The sequence below is a fragment of the Pyxicephalus adspersus genome, chromosome 3 (genome assembly GCF_032062135.1).
Source record: "Pyxicephalus adspersus chromosome 3, UCB_Pads_2.0, whole genome shotgun sequence".
NCBI classification, from domain to species: domain Eukaryota; kingdom Metazoa; phylum Chordata; class Amphibia; order Anura; family Pyxicephalidae; genus Pyxicephalus; species Pyxicephalus adspersus.
The window spans coordinates 26,360,840-26,388,756 of NC_092860.1; the positions used below are offsets into that span (position 1 = coordinate 26,360,840).

The 27,917-nt window shown below is 39.2% G+C and overlaps 1 protein-coding gene and 1 long non-coding RNA gene across 2 annotated transcripts in view; one reads left to right on the forward strand and one right to left on the reverse strand.

Annotated features, from left to right (window-relative positions):
• LOC140325918 (uncharacterized) overlaps positions 1 to 931 on the reverse strand; it is a 19,714-nt gene extending 18,783 nt beyond the window's left edge. Inside the window, exon 1 of the long non-coding RNA XR_011919755.1 lies at positions 768 to 931. This is a non-coding gene — a long non-coding RNA (uncharacterized lncRNA). The remainder of the gene's footprint in view (positions 1 to 767) is intronic.
• Positions 213 to 27,917, forward strand: part of LOC140325917 (inactive phospholipase C-like protein 2) — an 86,520-nt gene continuing 58,815 nt past the window's right edge. Inside the window, exon 1 of the mRNA XM_072404031.1 lies at positions 213 to 1,081. Within this exon, the coding sequence (XP_072260132.1) occupies positions 866 to 1,081 (216 nt within the window). The 5' untranslated portion in view covers positions 213 to 865. The remainder of the gene's footprint in view (positions 1,082 to 27,917) is intronic.

The window sequence follows — 27,917 nt, forward strand, 5'->3', positions numbered from 1 at the left end:
CCCCATGTTATGTTGCTATGACAAGGCATGCTGTGTAGGTAGGTCCCCCATGTTATGTTGCTATGACAAGCCATGCAGTGGTCATTGAAGGGTTAAGCTATGCCTCCACACACCCGGGGTGTAGCAGTTCTGTCAGCACATGTGAGTGAGGAAGTCCCAGCTGTGAGGGGGAGGGGGAGAGCTTTCCCCGCAGAGACCCGGGAGGATGGGGAGACACACCGGATGGGAAGTGCTGACATCCCATAACAAAGCATTGATTCCCAGCACAGCCTGCAGGCTCCTCACACAGCGTGCATATGGCAGCCGGGACCCCATAGACAAGCCGGGGAGCTCCCAGCCGTACAGCTCGGTGTGCGGCATTCATTGAGGGAAATGTCCCACAGCTGACATCCTCCATCACCCAGCCATGCAGCTCATAGTCCGCTAGTAATGGCTGTGCATGAGCATCTGGGGTCCCTGCCAATCTATTACCCCTGTCTGGTATAGGGACACACAGGATCCTCATTATTTCTCACCCTGAACCCCACATTTACCCCTGCAGGACCCCATCATCACTGGATCTGCACAACCATCTCATGGACCCAAAGCACAGATTCTCCTGATTTGGTGAGCCTGAACCCCAACTTCCCCGAACCTCCAGAACTCATGACCCAGCAGCTGTCCAGGTGTCAATGGATCCAGCAGTTCGGAGATCGGAGGTGAGAGAGTAGATCCCAGGAATCCAGCAGCCCTTCCTATTGGTCGCTGCTCCTGCATTGGGCACTCACCTATTATATGTGAAGATCCAGTTGGTTCCCCATGTGGGCAGTGCCAGCAGCCGTGTGTGTACAGATCGGGGTCAGATGTGGGTGATGCCAGGCTGAGGATGGCAGATGTCCGGGACTCGGCTGCCTGTGCTGCAGCAGTGCTAGGACTTGTAGGGGTGCAAGATGGAGGCACCCTGACTCCTGGGGGACACAGATCAGAGGAGCTCATGCTGAATGGAGGCTGCTCAGAGGACAGTCCGCAATCTGGCAGGAGCAGCAGGGACCACTCTGGGGAGAGGGCACAGGGGACTCCAAAAACCACTAGTATTATGAAGGTAAGTCCTCCATATCTATAATACTTCTCTCTATATACTTACATAGTGGTATTGGATGTCTGCTGCATAAATATCTGCAATGAATCTTGCAAGTCACCTCACAGTAGCTGAGAGCAACTTCCTTTATTCCAACATTGGTGAGGGTTCAGGGCTACAGGCATACAAATAAAGTTAGCCCATCATAAGAGAAATGCGGGCCACCATTGCTGATGTAAGAGAGTACTTCCCCAATTGTTGTACCAGCCGCTTTGATACTACATTGACCCAGAACATGTATCCCAATCATGATTCCAGCTAGGTAACCCAAACCGGTGAGACAGCACAGCTGGAATAGACAGCTGCACGGGGACCCTGTGGGCCCTAATGGTCCATTTATACTAATTGTAGGTTGGCCAGGTGCTGGGACCTCCCTTATTGTCAGGTAGGCTTGGCATTCTTTTTGGAAATGTGAGAAGCAGGAGGCATTCTTCGTGATGACTTACCGGTGCTTCTGAATGGATAACATCTTGTAGGTTTCAGGAAGCAGGACATGTAACGTTCCTCTGCTATTCCTAATTGGATTTGCAGCTAAGCAGATGTTGCTTACCCGAACCTAACTTCATTTTTGAACCAATTACATATGTTCCTGTGTACTAGAATGGGGGTCCCAAATTTTGCCTTTTGGTTATTAATTCTACCATTCTTAGAGGGTCAGCATGGCAATACAAAATGAACAATTCCAGGAGAGGTCAGCAATGGCGGCTCATTGTTAGGAAGAAAAAAATCAAGGGATTGGTATAAGTTTTTCACTTTACATAATTAAACATCATTTGGGGTATGGTTCACCTGATCGCAGGGTCCATAAGGAGTCAATACTACCTTTACCACACCTCTCTGACCTGCCACTATACCTTCTTTTCCAAGTTTCTACCTACAGAAACCTGCCCAGGGTTATGCAGAATCCAGATGAATGAACTGGGGAAAGTCCAGGTTGGAGCACCTTGCTATAAAACAGGCCCAGTACCTTGCTATCATTTCCTAATCTTTATCCTCATAAACATAATCTAAACCCTTCATGCATATGTCACCAATCTTTATGCCAAACTACTTCATCAGGTATAGTGGCCATATTGGAGTAGGTGTCTTGCTCTTACCGCACATGTAGGTATGTGCCCACCTTCTAACCTCAATCATTTAAAAACCTAATGTCTTGTGGAATACAGAGCAACCTTGCAATAGACAGACACTCTTCTGCAAAGATTTCCCAGGAGTACAGTGACATATTACTGAACAATGAAGATGGGGTGTAGGTATGTCAAAAGCTATGAATGATGTCCATCACAAAGAAAACTGATCAATTGGTTGTAAATGAATATTACATCCTAATTGGGGTATTTTGAAGTCCACATAATATAGGCAAGATTATAAAAAAAAATGATCCTGGTTTACAAAAGAACAATTTATGACAATGATGATGGATGATACATATATATATATAATGAGCCCTTTATATATATATATATATATATATATATATATATATATATATATATATATATATATAGAAAAGAATGTGGATGGGGGGCTTACAAGCTGCAGTTAGTGTTGCTTAAAGTGAACCTTTTGCTGAAAGATCATGTAAGCCGCCAGTGTTTACCTGGTTCTAAAACATATTGCCTGGTTCTGATCCTCTGTCTTTAAAACCTTCTGAATCACTGACCCATAATGAATATGCAGTTAGATATTTCTGTTGCCCGGCAGTGACACAGGAGCATGTACACAACACAACCGCAAAGCTCGCTTTACATCCAGGTGATCAGTATTCATTAGAGTGAATGTAGAAATACCAGCTCTCATTCCGTCTGTACCATGCAGGATAAAGCCCCCCCCAATTCCACCGTGCCCTTGTATACTAAGGTTTCAACACTTCCGGCATGGGGTACACGTCTGCTCCCTGTGCTTTCCCAAAAATGCTGTTCCTGAGCAGCCAAATGCGGTCACATAGAGGGGTACCAACAATGACAAAGGGATATGATTAGAATTTCATGTGAATATTTACACTGGCTTCATTTGGAATCAGGAAAATTAGGTAGCACGGGTTCATTTTAAATGCAGCTGGTATGCAAGAAATATGGTGGTTTCATTCGCTGGCCTCCTTTTTGGAAAATGCAATTGCCGGCTTCAAAACATTCGCATTGCAGAAGCTCAACAAGTAGGTATCCAGTGATTTTTGGCATCTTTTTAATCTTGGAAAGTATGAAAGTTATTCATCATGACAGCCAGGAAAAGGGCATTTGTATAAGGAAGTGCTAATCAGCAATGCTGGCCCATGGAGTGCCTGGAGTTTTCCATAGTATAGTATATAGATTGTTTGCCAAACTTGGAACAAAAAAGTTTAATAAAAACAGTTCACACCCATTGATATGTTACTATGTACCTATGCTCTGATGAAAGAAAAAAAAACACAGGATGGATGTAAAATCTCTATAATAAAAGGAATAGGACATATCTTGGGTATGCTGTAGCTTCTACAAACCCTGATCAAGTTGATGTTACAATGTGATGCAAAGTTCTATTTTATCAATCATTTATTGTCTGCAGTAGCCAGGCATAGAGAAGCGTTTATAGATCCAGATTCCATGCAGACTTCAGCTGCACAGGTAGGCTGAGGTTGGAGAAAGCTGTTCCTCTACCTTAGTAAGTAGAGCAAAGCTATGTTCCCTCTGATCACATAATCATCTGCAAAGAAAAGAACACAAAGGAGGATTTGTGCCTGTACATGATTGAAATAAACTCAGCTTCAGCTTTTTTTTTTACTATTCTAAGGTAATATTCTCTCGTTTAGCACACTCTAAAGATGGCTTATCACCCTGATGTGTCATGAATGTGACAAACCAAATGATAATGAACATTTATGTAGCTTTATATTCCCTGATTTGACTTTAAATAGATTCTCTTTATTGTGAACCTTTACTTTAAAAGTCTGGAGCTAACCATACATCCTGTGTAATATGTTAGCACTAAATAAATAGTGTTTAATCATTTTATTATATTATTAATAATAATAACATCCTAGTGGGGTGTAATATTGGCTTACTGCTCTGGGCATGTTTGTCTAAGGACTCTAAATGGCATTTGGGGCAAGGATTCACATAAATGGTTCATCTATAAGCTAAATGCTTTTTTTTTTTTTTTTTTTTTTCATTTGTGGTCTACCAGAATGACTTATAGCCATTGGGTCTCAAATCACTATTTCAAGGTAAAAAGTTCCCCACCCCAAATGTCTCATTGGCACTTACCCAAAGTTCTGGTTGGGGAATGCAAACTGTGCTCATCCCATAATGATCACCTGTCCTTGACCATTGACACTATATATCTGGCCATTTGTACACATGGCATATGCACTGGCTGCCTAATTCAAAGCTGTGGGGCTGACACTTGAGGTGTCTATGTATTGGGACGTAGTCACGACCAGACACCTGCACATAAGGGTGGCTTTGCTGCGGCTCTAGTAGAACCCACAAGGCAGCGTAGTCACCATACAGGCATGATTTGATGATAAAGACATAGGAATGGTTGAAGATGAAAAATTAACATGAAACAAAAACATGCGGTATGCTGCCATAAATCTTCTATCACCAGGAGGGTTGAATAACACTTTTAAATTTAGATCTTAAAGGAATGCAGACTGTCAATTTAAGCAAGTTGCCAGCAGACTTCAGAACTCCTTGCATCTTGTTGAAAGACTGTTAGCAGCTTGTTTAAAATGACATTTATCACTTCTATTTAGATCCATGCTTAACATTAACATTAATACACTAGAATCGTCTGTAATGCGTTCTTAAATGTTCTTTTACATACTAGAGCGTGTGTGGGTCCTGGGTATCAACGCCTTACTTTACACATCCCACCTGTCAATGTGTTAAAAAAATAATAAAAATCTTTTTATTCTGCACCACCATTAAATTAGCGTATTTTCCTGTCAGATTCAACCCACATGTTTAACACCAATCTATCAATTCCTTGTCTTCACTCCTTGTGTCATATTTCTCACCCTATCCTTTCTCTCCTTTATAAACTCTCACGCTTCTTTCTATTTGTGTTATGGGAGCTCCTCAGCTACTTTTTTTTCAGAATTGAGGAATCCTCAAATGCAGGGGTGTTAAACTCTGGCCCGCAACGTCCTTTTCTTGGCTCCCAAAGGAATCCTAATTATGAATTGCAGCTGGCCCTCCGCTGCATTGAAATACTGCCGCTACTACAAGTCTCAGCATCACTCGCATCTATAGATCAGCGGGCTCTCTGCCTATGCGTGGCCCCACATTGGACTGTTTTATAGATGCAGGTAATGCTGAGAATTGTAGTAGCGGCACTATTTGAATGAAGAGGGAGTTCCAGCGGCGGGCCACTCATAAGATTTATCCCCGCATTGGCCGCGTCTGGCATTTTCAGCACTCCCCCTCAGCTACACGTGGGAGGTGCCAGGAGGCTTTTTAAGTTGCAGGAGCTTTTTGGCGACACATGGGCTTGTCTCATATAGCGGTGTCTAAGGCTGTGCGTAGCCTGCTGTTATCCAAGTTTTTGACGCTGTGGGCGCTGCACAATTTCCACATTTCCTTGATACAATGTCCCATCTCTGTACCCAAGCTGCTCAACTTCTCACTATGTTCGGCAGCACATATTTGTGTGAGCAACTATTCTCCAAGATGATGATGAACAAAACATTGCACAGGAGTCATCCTACCGATGAACACCTTCACTCAATCCTGGGAATTTCAGTCACCCTGCAGCGAAGACAGGCCAAGGACCCGTCATTGCTGCAGGGTGGGAGCCGCCATTTTCAATGCCGTTTCCACACCAGACATTCGTAGGGGCGATGATCACCACTGGATGATGTAACCCCTGCTCATGCTTGCGTTCAAGTCAATGGAAGCATCTGACTTGCTCAGGGGTGGTCCTACTGTAGTCATAGGTCAACTAACAGAATTTAGGACCAATTTGGGGGAAAGCCAATTAACCTAACTGCATGTAATAGAGATTGAGAGATTTGAAGGTTAGCTAATAGTGGGAGCTCTCTGTTTCTCAGTGTAGTTACAGTTATAGAGAATTTAGGTCTCTTGCTGACATCTGGGGTTTTACCATAAGAGAAAAGCATAAAAGAAGATTATGGCTAACTTACTTGTCAAGTGCCACCTCCAGCAATGCAACAGCTGGGATGTTCCTCTTTGCTGCCTTTGCAATTTTTTTTTTCTGGGTTTGGACCTTTGGCCACTTTCATTGACCATGATGCTTTAACTCCTGCTCATGCACACTGGTGCTACTTCTTTCCTGAGTCGTGCAAAGTCTGCATGCTACACTGAGTATGTGCGGCAAAGTCTGAAAGAAACAATATTGACACGGGAGACTTCATAGTATGTTCTGCCCTAACAATAAGCCTGCCTGACCGTGTTTTTGTAAAGTGGATTTAAATTCTTCTTTAGGAGGATATCTTCTAAAGAAGCACAAGTGAGGTGAGCCTAATACTGTATTCCTCCTCTCTGAATAAGACGGCTGATCTTGACAAATCGGTCGTTAACTAAATCAGACCAGCGTGGCAGAAAAAGGTTACGTTTCCCAGCGCTATTATGGATGTGCTGCCATCGGACAAGATGGAAGAAAGGACAAGCTGTACTTCATACTCATCACCAATGCAAGACCTGCATTTAGAGGAAGGGTTGGTTAATTATTCATTGCAGGGCAGGATACAGAGAAGAACGATTGACCTCCAGAGATGAAAATCTTATATTCAACATGGCTTTTCTCGACAAAAATAGTCGCAATTCCATGGGCAGGATTTATTCTGTACTGTGATAGAGACATCTGTAATATTAAATGTATTTAATGCTAAATGGAAAACACCAGTATAATTGCAGTCTGTAAATTTCTGCGTTTAGGGATAGGTAACTGTCCTAATAAGTTTTTTAGCCTTACATCCTTTTCCTTTGGTTGTGCTGCATTTCAGTTTGCTGAGCTTTGCAAGGTGCCTCTGCTGCAGATTTAGTCTCCACTGTCCCTCCACCTACCACAGCGTGTCCTTGTACAAATGACTTGATCTGGCCTTGCCACTAATGTTCTTGCATGCTCCGCTATGACAGAGAGCATGTCACGTATCTGCTTTGGAGTTGTGTACAATTGTAGATGAATACGTGTTACTGCCTGCACTGGAGTGTAGGGCCAGCTGTATTTTGTAAGCCTGATATTTTTTTTATTATACATAAGGCCATGTCACAAGAATTATTCTGTAGCATCAATTTGTAGGCATTACACATTCACCGTCCTTAGCGTTGCTAGGAAAATTTAAATTGCAGTCAGTTAAAGGTTTTTAAGTTTCAGTCAATTGTTAGCTGAGTGTGAGTAATTGACTTTTTATAGTGTTTGGACCTAGCTAAACAATGACCAGCTTCCATAGCTTTCTGTGTACACCTATGGGGCCATTGATGAACATGGTGCACTGGCAGATTGTAAGTACACACACATGGATTGTTTCAGCTCTATCATCAACTGTGACACAGAAAAGCAAATAAAATAATCAGAGAGGTTTGTAGTTGCTACAGATCCCAGAATTGTAACTGTGAATTGAAGGTATAGGCAAAATTGATAAGTTCGGTTTAAATTGTTCAGCACCTAGGATGACCCCCCAGAGCATATCTGTGTAGGTGAGTGGAGGAGCAGGAATATTGTTATTGAATCAATTAGAACATGTTGTTTTTAGAAATCTGGAATGGACAAATCTCCTGTTTTAGGCCCATATCCACCACAATGCTGTGCACTGGCCCACACGGAGTGTTGTACTTTGGGTTAATTTGTGGTACATTAAACATACCATATAAAAAGTAAAAATACAGTGCTGTACCGCATTGCAGTTCACAATAAAAGGCCCCATAGTACACCTACACCTTTATTATGCAATACTGCAGTGCTGTGATGTAAATTGGCCCTTTATATATCCCACTATTGGCATCACCCCATACAAATAACTGTTTATAAATCTCGTCTGTTATCAGCCAGTGTATAGACATCCAATTAGACATGTCTTATAGGAGAGACACGAGTCTTTGGCCTGCACAATTTTAACACTCAGTTTATCAGTTCTAGTTTTTAAAGAATCCTGTGGATATTTCTGACTCCAAGCAGCAACAGCAGGGCATTGGCAAGCACTCTTGGAATCACTGAGTTTGTAACATGTTTTTTTTTTTTTTTTTAGGCAAAGTCACGGGCCAAAATCTAAAACTGAAATAGCACTGCTACTACAATTCCCTGCGTCTATAAATCAGTCCAATGCGGAGCCACGCATGGGCAGAGAGGCCGCTGGTTTATAGATGCGAGTAGTAGTGCCGCTATTTCAATGCAGCGGCGGGCCAGCTGCAATTTATATTTAGGATTCCTTTGGGAGCCAAAAAAAAGGACTTTGCGGGCCAGAGTTTGACACCCCAGCCTTAGAAGTTTTGGCACCTTGTGGCTCCATATTTGGTTGTACCCTTTATTATCTCAAAAACACGAAAGGAAGGGAGAGAAAATGCCGTTCACTATAAGGGAACATCCGGCCTCCGGGACCTATTACTAGTAGGGACACTTTCTTTCCTTTTGATTTATTATAAGAGCAAAACCACTCCTCTAGTAACAAAGATGGCCATTTGACAGGATTACTAGGAGTTCTGCTTTAGGTTTCATTGACTGTTGGAGCATGCAACAGAACACATGTAATCCCTATTTAATGTACAGCGCTGTGTAATATGTTGTCGCTAAATAATTACTTTTTATTAGGTATAATAAAGCAGCACACCAGAACATACAGTTGGCGTCTGTACATTTGATTGTACTTGAACTCAGGTACATTGTGTGCCATTGATGTGCCATGTTACTCATTTACTGCATGTCTTAATACACCATGCATATGTTTAGTCCTTTAGTATCATTCTTCCCATGAACAGGTCTGGAAATCCCTAGTTCTGTATACAGATATGGGGATTCCGTAAAACACAGACAAGTCAGCATTCTGTGATGAACAATAGTGTGACATGTTAGGGAGGAACACAACACCATGTTCCTTATTTTAACATGTTCTCACATCCTAATATTTCTGTAAATGAAGCTATACAGAATCTGACGTGGTGTAAGAAGAACAGAGGATTTTAATGACAGGTGTCCTAATCCTTCTGCGACACTGGGGGCTTCCCAGCTCGGTGTATGGCCAATACAGAGCCTCCGACATGAGCTGACGGCATGCACACTAATGGGCTTGACACACTTGAGATCGTGGGTGGGGTCTGTTTTATCGAAACGCAAATAAGATGCTCATGGAGAACAACGTGTGTGTTGCCTTGTGTGTAAGCTTAGCATTCTTTGCACACAGGAGCTGATAGCAAGCAATAATTTATCCATGTCTGCAATCTGGAGTTTTTACATTTGTACTGTTTATATTTTGTATGTAGCAGTTTAACTAATAGGAGATTACATACTTGGCATGGTAAAAATAAATGTACATGGTAAAACTAAATAACATTCATAATGACAATATAATCAGTCGATTTAAACATTTTGAGTTGTTTAATAATTTTGCTGTAATGAGTGGTAGAATGTGTGTTTTACCCTACAATATTGTAACACATAGGCATATGAGTGTTTTGCTGCACAATGAGGTGGGTGAACTTTTAGATGCACTTTCTTGTATTGATTGCTCGTTCTAAATGAAAGCATTTGATACAGTCTTTCTCGACCTTCTATACCTGAGAAACCTTTGCTGTAAATAGGACCTGTGGTGATAAAAGTCTCATAAATTGGTGCCAGTGAAAAGCATCCCCCCCTTTACAATGGTGGCTAGAATACTGCCACGGGTTTCATGGAATTGCTGGTTGCGAATGTCCACATTAGTATGTAGGATTATTGGAAGAATTGTTCCAATGTAGGGTCATTGGAAGAATTGTTCCAATTTTAAAAAGTTTTACATTTTTTATTCTCTAGAAGCCTAAAAATCTTGTAGTGTCTGTCAAAGACGGATTAGGTCAAAATGCCCCCCCCCCCAAAAAAAAAAAAAAAACATCTCTTTATTCAAAGAGAAGCATTATAAGTATTGTCATAGCCTGTCCAATCAGACACCAGCTGCTTACAAGCATATCCTCACTTGTGAACTGGCAGGCGCATGACTTTGACCAATTTTACTGTACCTTTAGCCCAGTGGTCGCCAACTGGTAATCTGCGGCTCTGGCCGGTGCACCCCCAAGTGGGGTCAGGAGAAGGACCCCGCTGGGGGGGGTGCACCGACCAGAGCCGTGCACCATGTCCCTCGTACGGATCGCAGGCTCAGATAAGTGGGCGGGTTGTGTCTCTGGAGATTAAGCAGGTTCTGGCATCATGATGTAACTATGGGGAAAGTCTGAAGGTTATGTCTGAGACCCCTGGACATCCACTGGACCCAGGGTCGGTTGCCTTTTGTATGATTTAGCTCTGATGGCTGTTATGTTTCATGAAAGAGAAAGCAAGGCAACTACTTCAAATCACTTGTGATTGGTTCATTTTACAGTTACTAACCCTGTAATAAAGGGTATAGTGTATACATTTTCATGTGTTTGACCAGATTTTAGCTTACAGCTCCTGGCATCGACAATACAATCAGCAGAAATATTTGGTATTGCAGTGACCAATGGCAAAAATCTTTTTTTGTAATCACAGGTTTTTTAGTGAGTCAATATTAAAGATAAATTGGTTAAGCAGTAAAATACATTATACTTGCTTTTCATATGTTAAAGCTACGGATAAAATTCCCCTTTATGTAGAACCACATTGTATTGAAAAAAAAAACAAAAAATGCTTTTTAGTAAAAATATATGTGTGTATAAGGACAGCCTGTTAGCATGCACACTGATGTTTTTGGGGTCGTTTTGGGGAGTCTGAACTTAAAAATTCACACAAATTATTTTTCACACTCTTTCACATTTCTTCTTGCATCAAAATTGCCTGAGAAAAAGTGTCCTAGCAGGCACGGCCTTCACTTTGTTTATATTGCTGATTTATCTATCTTCACATCCTTCTCTATAGAGGGAACATTTCTCAGGCTTGTAGAGTAACTAGAAAGAGTCATTTCCACTATGTCAGCTAAGGGCAACACACATAAAATAAATGACCTCCACAGTCAGAACAATCTGGTCCTAGACGTGGGGCCCCAGTACATTTACAGATTGTGTTGTCCATCTGGATCATTGCAAAAAGCGCTGGTGCACAGGGGCAGTTTTTTGTTTTTATTCCAATCTTTTTCTAAAGTAAGAAAACAGGTCTGAATTTTATCCAAATTGGAACCAACTGATATTTCTTGCTTTGCTCAGTTATGTAACAATTAGTTGTGTGGGGTCTCGATTGATAGATTTAGTATGTGTTTTACCTTTGTTTGCTTTGTTTGCAGCAGGGGACAAAGCCACAAGCGTATGTTTATATCTGGACAGCCAGCGAGCCATAAATATGAATGGTAATATGGTACTTGTCATACACATTATTAATATTATTAGTGTTAATAAACTGTTTTTATATGGCACCAACATATTATGGCGCAGAGCTGCACATTAAATGGGTGTTGCAAATGACAGACAGTGACAAAGGGGAAGATAACCCTGCCCAAAAGAGCTTACATATAGTACACCAACCAATTGAGTTGCCCGCCATGTACCTAGCCATTATAGGCTCTATAAATACTTTTGCTTTGTTTTGTATTGAACTTTATTGGTTTTTAATATTTTTTACAGGCAATTTACCTATTTAATAGTATAGAGCACATAACCAGTTTTCCATAAGGAAAGTTCATGGGTCTTTTGGACCCCTAATATCACCACTACAATTTTCTGTGCATTGCCTATTAGGGCAAAACAACACTCTGTCCAGCTGCACAAACTTACCGTTACGGTTCATTTGGATATTAGAGCTTACAAATGGCTTATGCTCTTTACTCCTAAGTCACAAGTTGGAGCTTTCCATGCCTAAACCTGTGCACACACAGCCCGAGAAAAATCTAACGTGTATATTGGTCCCTCAAAGTCGCTGCCATTGCAGTTCACTAAACGATTGACAAAGGAGAACTGTTGTCATAGTCCTGCTCCCTTCCCTCTCCATAGAACTAAACACTGTGTTTATAGCAATCATTTATTTTTATTGTCGCTAAAAATTACCATGAAAGTCTCTATGTGACAGATCTGTAGGTTGGTCACCAAGCAGTAATACTGTCCTATGAAGGTACGAGTGATCTGCATACATGCTGCTTATAACTGGCATAACGATGGCATAGCACACAAAAATTGTTGAAGTTGTTAAATGTTGTTGTGTTTTTTTGTTTTTTTTTAAAAGCACTTTTTGGTTTAACCAGGGTTTTTTTTTCGGCAGGGTATGCCAATTGCCTACATATTTTGTACTAAAACATATCCCTCTTCTCAATCTCCAGTAGTTAGGAGGTATGTGTATCCAATTTTCTTCTGAGAAGTTGCACACTGAAACAACTGCCCTCAGTTACATTTCTGTCTTCTGGTATGTTCTTTTTGAGGTCTGGTGGATCTTATCTCTAGTATTACACTCTAAGTCCTTTTGAAGTACAAATTTAGTCTATTACCGGTTTAAAAAAAAGTCTTAAGCTGCGTACACACGGCAAATTTTTCTCGCCCGATAATCGGTATCGGCCAATTATCGGGCGAAAATCTGCCGTGTGTACAGTCGGTCGTCGTCCATCGTCCGACGACCGTCCTGGCGGATCCATGGACGACGACCGATCGTAATGAAAGGGAAGGGGAGAGCGCGCAGCAGGGTGCCGCTCCGTCGCTCTCCCCCTCCCCTCTCCATAGAGCATGAACGGTGCTGTATGTACAGCATCGTTCATGCATCTTGCAGTCTTTTCTCGTTGGAAAGGATCGTGAAAGATCCTTTCCAACGAGAAAAATTGCAGGTGTGTACGCAGCTTTAAACTGTGGTTTAAAAGAGGAAGCTCTTGAAACCACTGACATTGAAAAGTCTATGTCTACTGATGATAGTTGTCTGTCTGAACACTGAATTTTTGGGGAACTTTTAGCAACTTGGTAAGCAATTAAAGAGAGCAGCAGCGTAGTGGAAACTGATCCACATGCCACAACAATAGTACAATAACCATGTGACGTTTCGTGTAGGCAGATGATTTGGCACGTAAACCATCCAACCCTTTCTCTGTTTTTGTATCCTGAAGCTAGAAAGTATACAGATATGCTTCCTTCTGTTGTTGTCAGTTGCCTTTAATTTTAAATATCTTCAGTATATAGAAAATTATGCCTGAAGATTGTTGAATGTAAGAAAATATATTGAGTTTGATAAATTTTATCAACAGAAGAATGTTTTGAAGGTTTGCCAAGGGAACCTGAAAAAATTAAATAGTGTTCACAATAAAGTGCACAAAAACTTATATAATTCACAAAATTAGTAAAGTGCATTACATTTTTACTTGGGTTTACAATTGAAAGTATTGTGTCTGTCAATATTGCTTTATACTTGCGAATGATGGAAAGCATCCTGGCCAAGATGTCTTAATTTACTAATATTTTCTACTGTAATATGCTGGGAATTGTAGTAGCGGCGCTGTTTCAATGCAGCGGCGGGCCAGCTGCAGTTCATATTTAGAATTCCTTTAGGGGCCAAAAAAAAGGACATTGGGGTCCAGATTTGGCCCCCGGGCCAGAGTTTGATACCCCCTGCCCTAGATGATAATCGACCAAAAGAAATGATTGTGTAAAATCTATCTTGTGTGTAACAGTCCCCCAACATTATTTGTCATATCCTATGGAGGAGGACACAGTAGGGTGCATTTTGCTCATCCTCCCATATCAATGGGATTGAATAGTGCTGTCACTATAAATAATCATGAAAGATCTTTTCCAGCAACTCAAATTTGATTTTTGTATTCAGCTTAATACCGTTAAAGATTTCAGTGTTGTCCTCCACTGGACCTTTAAAAAAGAAGACTAACAGAACATGGCACCCTACAGTCATGGACACATCAACCATATTGTCTCCAAAGACAGGAACATTTTTTTTACTTCTTGGCGAACAAAAGGTGTGTCATAGGGGTCTGCTCACTTTGAGATCTCAATCAATACCTGATCATCAAACAATCCTAGTAAAGTTTTTTTTTTTTTTTAAGTGCAAAATGCATATGAAAGCTTATGGATGCACCAGAATGTAAAGCAAAGAATACATACAGTATGACAGTTACCATCTTCTATCCACTCTCATATATGTGTTTTAACTGCAAAGTTAGTTCTCTAGTTGCCTTTTAGTAAAGTGAGGACAAAAAAAGTATTGATATTATGGAAGTGCAACAACCCACAACAGTCAATCTGATCAACTCATTATTTAGATCATTCAAAATAATGATATAGTAGTACTGTGTGTACCCAGGCCAAAGATCATTTGTCTCCTCTTTACCCACTACAGTTGACTCTCACAAAGATCCAACTTCATAGCCACAAAATGCTGTGGGGCAGAATATATCCCCTGACTTATTGAGCTGTATTACTATGTATGTGCCTCCTTGATAAAGTAGATTCTGGTCCAGGCAATGTTGGCAACACCCAACTGCCCTTATTATAAGATTTGTGATATATCTTTGGTTTAAACCACCTATAAAGAAAGGACCTGTTGGTTTTATGGTTTTCCAGTATACCATTTTTATTACAAGAAATAAATATATATTTTGTTTATTTCTAATATTATTTATTTGGTGTATACCTCAAACACCCCCTTGAAATGCGATAGGCTTATGTATATGTCAATAACCTTTACTTTCTAGCCTCCACTATATCTTAATGAAATGGAAATAGACCTGTGATGGATTCCATGAATATTGGTATATATGGCTGCACAAAAGGACTCACTGGCAATTACCATGTTATGCATATTCTTCATATTTCTCGCAATCTGATTATCCAGTTTGGGCTGCAGATTCTTTTACATTTGTCTGCTGTAAACAGATTAATAAATCTGCTATCACATGCCTAAATTCTTTTCTTTTACCCCTGAAAAAGCTTGTTTTTTATTGCTGGATATGTGGAATGGTAACACGTCAGAAGGCCTACAAATTCACTGGAGGGTAACTAGGTTGGAAAATCTATTATTAGAATTACTGATGGTGCTGTGCTTATGTCTGGAGACCCAGCTGGGACTAGAAAAGCGCTTATGTTTTAAATAATTTAATTTGTGCTCCATTTATAAAAGCAAAAGAAAAGGTGAAATTGCTGCATGTACTAGCCAATCAAAAATTGTTTTTTATTTTCTATCATATGGCCAGCCTTTCCACTTTTGCTTTTTATTCTATATACACTAGCTCTTTAAAAGCTTAGTTAAGTTATGACTTCTAATGTATTCTAAGTATTTTCACCCACTTTCCAGCCCTTCTTGCCACCAGGAAAAATGTAATAATGATGTTCTTAAATAAGAAACTATGTCCCTGGTAGATAGAGAGCAAGACAGCGGTAATTCCTTACCAAGGTTGTAGCTCTCTAATAGACTAATGAGGTGTTTTTGTTAGCAGTAATAAATTGCCATCACTCTGGTACACCCTTCTACCTGGACTGGAAATAAAGGCAAAAAACTGACTCAAATTTTACCAATCGTACCAGGGACCTATGGTAACATGCAGTTGGTAACCCTAAGCATGGTGGTACATTGTTGTTGTAGTACAGAGGTAATACAGAGCAATAGTATGGTGGCTGGGTCACTATCTCTGTATTGTTGGTAATTTTGTTTAGTGTGTATAGGTGGCTGCCAAGGAAGCACTGACCTACAGGAGCACAAGTGCTGATTCATTTTTTTAATTACATTTTGTTATTTTATTGCCAAGACTCACCAAAGAAAAGTATTACTTTGTTATCCTAAAGCAGAACTAAACTGCATGATAAAAAAATCACATAATGAGAAATCTCCTCAAAGATGAAATCCAAGTTTGATAGTAATCACCAGAACAACCCCCTCTGGGAGATTTCCCTACATCTGCTTCAGATCTGACAATAGTCACCAGAAGAACAAGTGATAGTAAAACTCTAAATGAAGACCTAAGCTACGTACACACGTCCAATGGTTCTCGTCCGATAATCGGCTCAGGGCCGATATCGGACGAGAATCTGCGTGTGTACAGCGCCCGTCGTCCATCGTCTGATGACCGTCCTGGCGGCTCCACTGACAATGGATGACAAATACTCCTAATACAAGGGAAGGGGTAGAGCGCGCAGCAGGGTGACGCTCCGTCGTTCTCCCCTCTCCATAGAGCATAACGGTGCTGTATTTACAGCACTTGTTCATGCATCGTGCAGTCCTTAGTTGTTGGAAAGGATTGTGAAAGATCCTTTCCAACGACAATAATTGCACATGTGTATGTAGCTTTGGACAGCAAGCACAAAACCCATTACCCAAGGGCTATTACAGGGCCTCTTGTAAACAATGGTGCTCTTGTGTACATGTTTTGTAGGATGTTCTCTTCTAGGGTAAGCAAGAGGGACCACAAATGTTTCTGGTGGATAGAAGGATGCTGGAGACCCTCTACGTACCATCCATCATGGATACGAATTTGGTAACTATTTGCCCTTTTTTCCTTTTTTTATATTTTAGGTCACAGGTTTTAGTGCTAAAGGATTATTCATATTTCTAATACGTTATTGTGTAAGTCTTCATTTTTTTTCTCATTTGTCTTGAGGTTGCTGTTCTTCATTAATAGAAGAGCAATGGTTTGTGGTTCTGCTATGCAGCATTTGTTGAGGCAGAAATGACTCATTCATTTCTGTGTAGCAAAAGAATTGCATCTCCAATTTTGAATATGGTTAGGCTTATGAAATAGGACAACAACGCAAAAAAAGTGCTGCTATCCTATCCTATTACAACAGAAAATATTTTATACATAAATTCTAATTATAAGCGTGATTTGTTACACTCTTTCTTAAAGCTGAAATAAACCCCACTAAACTCCCCTGTCCACTTTGGGGCACCTCCATTTTCTTCTTATCTTCATCACCTTCTCCTGCCAGATACAATCTTTGGCCGTCTCAATTGGCTGGAATAATGTAACTCGTGCATGTTCCACAGAGCAATCAGGCAGGTAAAAATGCTTGTTGCAGAAGGGGCATCACCTGTCTCTGTAATAATGCCTGATCCCAAATTTTTCAAGTGGTGAGTTTAGGTAATCTATGTGAACAGGCAGATAATTTGGTTTTATTTCAGAAGAGACATAGCCTCTCCCTTCTGCTGTAAACAACCTTATTGCTCGTGCTCCCCCCCCCAACGGGGTCAGGAGAAGGACCGGGGGGAGACGCATCGGTCAGACCCGTGGACACCGGTCTGATGTGAGCCTGCGATGGGAGATTGGGTGGGTTCTGGCATGATGTCACTATGGGGAAGATTCTTTCCCTTTGAGTGACATCTGGCTCCTCATGCATGCGCGGTTCCAGAGCCAGTAAATTTAGTGGTCTGTGGGTCTGATAAGGTTGGTGACCACTGCACTACAGTACATGGTCATTAACGTCAGTTTCGCAAATTAATAGAATAAGCAGAAAGCAGTTGGGGACTCTCAACCCATCCTTTGCTAGTGTGTGAAAAAATGTAATGTACTAATGCTTGTAAAGGCACAGGTTTGGCACAGATCTTGGTCTAAACAAATTTTGACCACTTTAGGATGACTTTCCTAGAACAGTCCCTTTCTCATTCCATTACCCTAACCGTTTCTGTTGAACTACTGGGGAGGAACCAAGGCAAACACACCATAGCTGTGAGTCTGTTGGGGCTTCAGACATCTTATCCAAGATGGCGGTGCCTAGCCACATTCTCTGGTGGTTATGGGTGTCGACACAAGGTAGGCTTTAGGATATAAATACAATGCATAAGAATTATAAAAAAATGGTCTGATAACAGGATCAATTTAGGTTAACGTGTATGTGTTTTGGTGTTGTACAAGAAATTTTACTTTACTTTACAATTTCCAGCAAAACACATTGTCTGAAACTTCTAAAAAGCCTCTATTGCAGACCACAATTCAACTCCACCACAGTCTAAATAATTTGTTATTGGAAGGTTTTTTAGACAAATAACTTTGTAATAAATTCATACATCTATATTATTGAGTTTGAGTTGCCTGTAGCCTTTTCATGTTTTCTTTTATGTATTATTGCTCCCTTCAGCCAGGCAGCCATTAGTTTAAATTGTGATAGACACAGATTGTCCTATCTGCAGAGAATATTTATGGGCATTCTTGAAGCCTTTTGTCGAGCTACAGTATATACATACATTGCTTGGGGACAACAATTTATTGGTAGAATCTTCTATCGATAACAAGGGCTATCATATTAGAAACTTCCTGAGTTCATTTTGAACAGCCACACTACTTCATATTTTTTGTTACTTGTCCTTCTGCTTGCAGTGTTGTGGCAGTTTCTACATCCATATTAACATTCCAACAAATTAATTATTATAATTATTATTAATAAACAGGATTTATATAGCGCAGACATATTATGCAGCGCTGTACATTAAATAGAGGATTTTTTATGCTCTATTGCTTATTCATTTTCTACCTGCAGTAGCATAAACACCAGTTGTAGACTTTTTCAAGACTCAATCAAAACTCCAACAATGCCTGCAGCTTAAGGTGATATGATTTGATTGTTGTTTGAACAAACCGTGTAAATGTGCACGTCTACTTTTTCTATGACTTCAAAATTAGATGTTTTTGAGGTTAGGTGGCGTGATTAGAGTCTCCTTGGGGAGTATTCTGGTGAAAGTTGTTTCCTATAAACATGTATAAAAGATTATGAACAACCCCAAAATTTTGTTGTGGAATTTACACGTAAGGCTATGTACGCGTGTCAGATATTCCTCACTCAAGAGTAATGGTTGTGCTTATTGTTCAGCGGTCACCCAATGTTGTACATAGATGATTCACAGTGCTTCCATGAACAATGATTGGGAATGACCACTATGGAAGACAAGGGAGGAGAATCCTTGTCCTTCCGCCTCTCCACACCATAGAACAGAACGGGTGCTGTGTGTTCAAACCTCGCATGTTCATCTGTCACTGGCAACAATCATAAAAGATTGTTCCCTGTGAGGAATGTTTAACGTGTGTACGCAGCCTAACTTTTTTAACAAGTGGTGTCAAAGTTCATGGATCAACAAGTAGAATGCGATTGCCCCAATTTTACCGGCATAAAAGCTCTACCTCGGTCCAAAAAGAACCTACTAGATTGCAAGCTCTTTGGGGCAGTATCCTCTCCTCCTGTGTCACTGTCTGTATTCGTCTGTTATTTGCAACCCCTATTTAATGTACAGTGCTGCGTAATATGTTGGCGCTATATAAATCATGTTTATTAATAATAACATAAGATCAAGACTACAGTTGGCCATTGACCATACAGGCAAAGACCTGGCCTTGTGAACAATGTGCTGTGGAGTGATGAGTCAAAGATTGACTTGTTTGGCCACCGTAAAAGCAGAACTTTACAGCAACTGCATGGCATGGTGATGGAAATGTTGCTCTTCTGCTTCGCGTCTTGGGCGGTTTACAGTCATCAAATCAACTTTTGCAGTTCTGCATCATATTAAAGTGTGCTTTAGAAGAATCTGAAAAAAGCAGAAATGGATATTTTTACACACCGCTAATCCACTGCAGTTTATGCAAGGAACCCCATAAATGTCAACTAAAGGAATTTTTTTAATGGAGGATTGGCTGAAATGTTTAGGAGTCAATCTCAGAGTATTTTGGACTAATATATTAAATGCATACAAGAATATATTGTTACTAAAGGAGCCTGTACTATCTTTTGAAGCTAAAAAAATGTACTTGCTTTTCCTAGAATACACCATTACACCTATTCATATTTTTGGTAATTAAATATTTTAGATGTCAAATTGCCTTATGTGTTTATCTGTTCATATTACCTTTATCTGTTGTCATAGTTTAAAGATGCTTATTCAAATGTGTACTTTCTTTTTCACAATACTGTATATAGTAATGATAAATGTCAAACATTTAAGAAGTGGTTTTGTTTTTGAGTGGGCAGTGAAACTACAATGACATTTTCTCCAGATTGAAATGTTTTCATGGCTGTCTTTACTAAAATGTGTTCTTTGTAACTCTTTAAGTATAATTATTAAGTATTTCAATTTAACATGGAGCATCAAACATTTTCATTGAACTTAAGTCAGAATTAAAATAGTGGTAAATTGGGGTATGTTAGTTCATAGTTCAGTTTTTGCATACCAGCCTGATTTTTTAGGAGATCTACAAATATGGAAACACATCTCTTGTTATTGGGCTATTCTCTACTATTGGTTCTTTACAAAATGGTGTTTTGGTACTTTCCCACTACTGGTGGTCTGATGAGGGCAACTGCTTACCCATTTACTCAAAGCAAAGAACAAGAAGGAGATAACTCCCGTCTAATAAAATCACCGGAATTGTGTAATTTCAGTATTTTATGTTAAATGTAGCCAATAATTTACAATAACCAGCAGATCTTGTTAAAAGCAATACTACAAACTCAATATCTGTTCTTTATTGAATTTTAATGGCCTGTGCACATTACCACTTCTCTTGTACTGTATATGCTGTGTGTAATTCTCTCTATTCTTATTCTATTTCTTTGGACTATATTCAGCATCACTTATATTGTTCTTTATACTGGGTGTAATTCTCAGTATATGTTATCTTGTATGTGTAAACTTTTTATTCCTAATATTCAGTATTCCCTTATACTGTATATATAAACTCTGCACATTATCACTTGTTCTGAATGCTGAGTGTACATTTGTATCTCTTCATACTAGCAAAGGAAATGTTCATTCGAACCCCTGATAGTGCTTTGGATGAACATGTAATCCAATATGGGAAGACTGAAGACCATTAGGACTTCAGACAATGCATAGAATCAGTGCTCACTACTACTTCCCACCTGACATAAGGACGGACATCCTGTTCTTATATGTGTTGGATATTGGGGTGAGAGGAGTGTTCTTCCTGCATTGGATGGGGTTCCTGTGGAACAGGAAGCGTGACATGAAAGGGGAAGTTTAGAGCATTCTGCACTCCTTGTCTCACATCCTCACTATTCAGGTTATCTGTCTGATGCATCCTACTGTATAAAATTGACTTGGTTTAAATAAACAATATGAGAAAACTGTGCGTCATTTTAACAAGCCCACTGAGAGCAGGAACATCAATAAATTAGTATGCCATGCTTCATTTTTCTATGTCTGTGTTTTTTCTGCATTTAAGCCCATATTTTGTGCTTTATTTTATTTTATGGAGAAAAGCATACATAAGAAACAGCCATCATTTGGGGCCCATCATAGTGCAAATGTTAGTTGACATCAAAGTCCATATAAATTTGACATTTAAATCTGAAAAATACTTTCCAGGTGCATCAAAACAAAAGGTGTTACAAGTCTCAGAGCATGGCCTTAAGGTTGCATATGAAAGAAATGTATTCCGAAAATATCAGTGAAGCCATGAAAAGACGTAACAATGGCAAAAAAACACAAACTGAGTATATACTGTACATGTTTCCCTTCAAGTATAGTTATTGTTTTTTAATGTACATCAGTAAAGTGATTAACTTATTGTCAATAACACATTAATAATAATTACAAACAGAACAGGTTCTTAAGTGTTATTCCAGTAGGACTGTGAAAGACCTGGAGCACCGCAAATCATATCCTTTTTAGCAACCCTTCCATCTTGCCTATCATTACTGCTGCACTCTGTACACTATGTTGTTCATTGCACTGTCCTGACTGCTATTTAATTTGTTGTGTTGTATAATACATATACCCTTCTACTGCACTATATACACTATGCAAGTTCTCCTTTTGATGTTCATGTCTGATTTTAGTGTGGTTTGGACAGTCGTCAGCCCATTTGAATGCAACGCATCTACAAATGTGTTATAACATGCATTACTGCAATGCATGGTACCCAATTAGATGTAAATTATGCAGCATAGCACAACATTAATTACACCCCAATCTACAAGGCTCTGCAACACACCTGGTTTAAAGCGAACCACGTATGACCCGAACAATGTGCTAAAAAAAATGTTGCAGGTCATATTGTTTCATACAGGTATATTGACAACTTATTCATTTCATTTGGGCTGGATAAATCCTTTTGAAATCACATAAATTGCAACACACTGTGGTCCTGTGTTAACAAGCCCGCTTCAGACCAAAGTTTGTTTTTCCTATCCAGACCTTTCCTTTTGGCTTTATTTATACTCTTTGAAGTCTCTTTGAATGCTATTTTAAAACTTTCCCTTTAGTATTCTGTTTATTCACAGACCTTTTTCTTTGTTTGCACTTTTGTCTTCCTTTTTTTTGTTTTAAAGAAGGTTTTCATGGCCTTAAAATAAAGGCTTGTGTATTACATGATAAACAATTGACGGATTTAGTTACTGTGTGATAAACTGATTTCATTAATTAAACAAAAAACTTCCTTTACCTTTCCTGATTAAGTTTAATTCTCCTTCATCTGTGTCTCATATGCTCTCCTTCTCAGTAACTGCAGCTCCCAATGTCAATGTTTTAGCAGTGCTGTCAATCGAAAGACAGTGGGCATGAGTGGATATAGCCAGTTACTGAATGAAAAGCTACAGACGTACAAATCAGTGAAAATGATAAATACACCCTCTGCAAAATTCATTTTTTACTCCATTGTAGTGCAGCCAGGCAACTGATGGTAATTCTGCCTAGATCAAGGAACGGTACAGCAAGATTGCCACACTATCACATGGATATGTATTGTATACCGCATGGATATGTATTGGGTGGACTTCACTGGCAGGCTTAACAGGCATTTCTTTTCATGTGATCATCATTGTTTAAAACTGATGTGTATGCCCTAAAAAAGATGTATTTACCAAAGGGAGGGTCTGTGGTGGTAGAGTAATGATACAATTGCCAAGCATAGTTGTATAGGTATAGATAAAGACGGCTTTTTTTTGCCAAAATTAAATAATGTGTATTTTCACTTGGAAAGGTTATTTACAGTCCTGAACTAATCATAGTCCTCCTATGCTATAATAACTAATGAGCCCATGTTTACACGTCACATAGGGTCATGATAGCAATTGTAAGTCTTGGCTCAACGCCTGACGTGTTTCACTTAGCTTCCCCAGGGGACTTTAGATATTTAGACTAGTTTGACAAGAGATTCAAAAACAGTTTTATACATATACTCATAAGCATAAGTATAATAATTATTATACATTGTTTTTTAATTGATGACCGAGACTTTTTAACCACTATGTGTTGCATCACTGTGCGTTTTCACCTGAGCAACACAAATTGGATTTACAGTGTAGAGTTTGATATGTACAGTAAGTAAGAGGATAGACACGAAATAAACCTTTATTTACCTCCTTTTTAAATTTTAAAAAAGCCAGTGATAAGAATTTGGCATTATAGTAAATGTGTTTGTTCCTGCACACTTGAATTGGCAAATGTGAATTTTTATTATGGGTTTTGCACAATCAAGCTGGCAAATGCATATTTTTGCAAATTGGTGCCAGCCATTTTTTTTCTATTTCAGATTTACTGATCTGCTGTTATGATTTGATCCATTGCAATATGAGAATGTATATTTTGTATATGTATATAAATGTATATAAAGAATGTATATAAAGAAAATTATCCTTTCATTCGTACAGTGCTATATTTTCAAAGCAGATCTTCAGGGCTTGAACAGCAAGCATGCATGTGTAAAAAATAAAAGAATAAAAATTAAAATGTTTTGCTTTGATCAGGTATTGATTTAGGCTTTGCAGGCTCCCTGGGCTCTTTATTTGCTTTGGCAATATGAGATCCCTTTTAGCATCAGTCTTGTAAATCTCTTTGTGGTACGGCTTACTAGGGAGGGCTGGGGATCCATCTCCCCTGAATGGCTTTTTGGAACAACACACTCACGTCAATGAGGCTATTTCTGTCGGTTCAGATCTCTGTGTGTATAATGCAGTTTGATTTGTGCATCTTTGCATGGACATTAGAGAATTACTTACACAGGCCAGACACGCAGAGAGCCACATGAGGAGCGATGGGGAGGGCACACAAAGCATGATTGTACACTCCAGCAAGCAGCGCTATTATAATCACAAACGCTCAACACCATATCTTACTTTACACCCAAATGGTCACTGAATATTGGGCTTTTATCAGACCTCAGTCTATAATTGGACATTTTAAATAATTATTTTTGCCTAATGCAAAGCAAATGTTAAAAAAAAAAATAATGAATGGATGTATAATTGTTTTAAAGTCAGAGTAGGACATGACTGTGTTCTGAGGTTAGTCATTCTTCATGACTGAAGATTATCAATTATTTATCATTGAGCTATGAAGTGCTTGAACTGTACTTGATGCTTAGATGTTATTATAAATCACATGTAAAGCATAAATGGAATTAATAAATTGGGGAAAAAATTATCATAAAAGCAGCCCTTTGGTATGCAAGGTAAAATGCCCACACTCCAGGTAAATGTTAGAGAACCAATCTCAAGTTAGTAAAAAAGAACATACTGCTGCAGTTATGAAATACAGCTACCTAGAAGTCTGCATACCTGCCGTAGCCTACCGACTTCCCTTTGTGGCTGTGCTCAGACTGGTATGCATTTCCTGCTATTTCTGAAGTCTGTAAGGGTGGGGTGTATATGAGCACAGCAGTCATTGATTATACAGCTCAGTTTTATTATTAGATCCTGGGAAGGAATGATTCTCCCCTAAGTTTCCTTCATTGTGCACATAACTTCTGTCTGCTGTCCATTCACCTTACAAAGTCCACACCTGCCACTCATACAATTTCATTATATCACAAAACTAATGTGACCAGCAAATGCAGGGATAAAAGAAAGGAAAGGCTGAAAAACAGATGCTTAAGCTGTATAGGGGCACTAACTGAAGGTAAACCGACCTGTTGTCCACGGTGGGGCACCTTGCTAGCCTAAATTTTGCCCGCATAGTAAAATCCTCCCACACATTTTGTGAAAAGAACTGCCCCAACATGCACTTGTTCCATTCCTAGCATTAATATCCTCACTATAAGGATACCTTTTCCTCTAAGGATTTTGTGCCCTCCAACTATGGTGGCATCTCTTAGTGGGGTGGTGTGCGGCACACAGAGCCAGAATGCTCTTGGCTTGGAAAAAGACATGGCTTGTGAACCTACATATGTGGGGACTCCCTTATTACCTTGGGTTCCAGCTCAAATAGCAGAAAAAAACCCTGCACCCCCTGCATTACCAGGACACCCAAAAAAAAGCGCTCAGTGCGCTTATAATCCAAAAATTAGGAGGCAAATTTTACCATTTCTCAAAAAAAGATACTGCAAAACTCCTTGCCATTTTTTTCAACAACTGAAATAATATGCAGGTACATTTTCTAAGTGGGGCTTCTGTATCTTGGGGTAGGTAGTGGGGTGAGTAATCATGGTCAAGTGCTTGTAATTATTGTTGGCCTTGTTATTAGGTAATCAAGGGGTAAATCGGATTAGTTTCTATTGATTACTCTACTATGTGCATTATGCTTTTTATATTTCAATATTTTTATTAAAGTTTTCAAACAGAGAAACAAATCAAATAAAACGGATTCATAACGGACACATAATATATATACATGCATCAGAACATAAAACACTGTCAGCACTGCCCAACCATAGCATTATGCTTTTTAAACAAATCTGTAGAGTACCAGTTGGCATAAGCTGCCAACATTCAACTTTTTTCAGTTCAGAGATTTTATTTTTGTTGGTACTCAATGAATCATGTAATGGTTTCTAACTGATGGACAGCTGTGGCCAGAGACTTTGGCGAGGGTCCCAACTTAAAGTTCTTGAAAACATACAAAGATGTTTTGAGTTAGCACAATACAAGGTACAGGTAATTACTACAGGAAAAAGGACATTTCCAAGAACAATCATTTCTGGTAACAAACTGCCAGCAGCTAGGCTTCCCAAAAAAGTCACTAATTCTTTCTTCTATAATGTAAAATTGAATATTATCCTCTTTCATTAACTAAAGAATGAAAAATTGACAATTTGTGAGAGGATACAAACATTATTGGTTCATACATAAATAACTGCTATAACAACATACCTATGTAGGACTTTGGGACACTTTTGACCATATATTAAAACACAAGTTTATTGTAAACAAATTCAAAATGTTGACCAGAAAGTTAAAAATAAAAAAATAAAAACATCTTTTAATCTATACCAATACAATACAATATGTGGGACTATTGTAATGCATTACAGATAAATCTTCCTTCCATTTGCCATCATTTTGTGTAATGGTTAGATTGACACAGCAATTGTGTCTAGTCCATTACAGAGAGCACAGGCTGTCCCTAAATTTAGCTGGAACTAATGGATTTTGATAATGAGTTTTACCTTACTAAAAAGGGGATAAGGGTGTTATCCATGGAAACAACAATGACCTTGTGTTTCTGGATTTTACCTTGTAGCAAGGCAGAAAAGAGACCCAACAATGTCTCAAAATAATTTTCTGGCTTCCACTTCAGGTGATGAAAAGCTTTTAAATTAATCCTTAGAACATTTTTTCCATTAATATTGCATATAGAATATCCTACATATAATTTGCTGTGTATATGATCTATATCTATATTGTTAAAGCTGATCTCAATATAAAACACGCATAATAATGCAGCATTGTAATCATTAACACAACATTGGATGCATTTGTTTTTATTGCATGCAAATGGGTCTGATTTCATAAAGCTCTCCAAGCCTGCAGTGAAGCTGGGTGATCCAATTCCAGGTTTGCTGAATCACCCAGCTTCACTGATGAAAGTGTATGCTCTTGAGCCTTAGAGAGCTTTTATAAATCAGGCCCAATGTATCTGCATTTGACTTGATATATCCGCTTCTTTCATTCACCTGTACAATAGGGCTCAGAAGGAGGGAGGGGGATGCAGCATTTGTAGCAGCCGGGTGTAACAGCCGGGTGGTTACTGAAAAGTGCCGGGAGGTGAACCAACCTAAAAGGTGCTGGGGAGAACCCTGCAATTAATGCCAACACGGCGCACTAATGCATGTCAACTACTTATCACTAATGCACATGTTCCTGCGTTTCATTGGTGCAACCCCTAGAAGAAAGTAGAGGCGTTATTATACCTTCGTCTGAATATATTTCTGAAACCACTGACCATCTGGATATGCGGCTTTCAGTGAAGGGCACCTCTGCTTATGTATATAAGATCTGTCGGAATAATTTGACATAATCACTCTAAGATTGTTGTAAATGATGACTTTTTTATTGATCACTTTGTAAATGATAACATTCCTTATGGTGATGAATGATTTATGCTTATGTGTATGTGTATGTGTATGAGTCGTGTCGTGAGCTGATTCAATAGTACTTGTGGATGCTTTGAATGCTTACTGATGTAACATAGCTGGTTCAGGTTATGTTAAGCTAAAAATATCCCAATGGTGGCAATTCGTTATAATATATTAAATTATAGTGTAACCAGGCATAATTCATGCCTTTGTTAATGCTTCAGATGCCCTGTATGTGTGGGAAATAATTCCATCGCTCTTGTTTCACTTACTGACATTTCAATCATGAGTCACGATAGTGATTCAGTTCAGCATGTTATTATCCCAAAGAATATCATGATAATTGCTTTTATGATTGAAACAATGTCCACTGACATGTTTAGATTTAGTTGTATTGTTGGAACTCCTATGAGGACTTTGCTGTTCTTTTTCCTATGTATATATGCATTATATATAATATATGTGTGTGTGTATATATGTGTGTATGTATGTATGTGT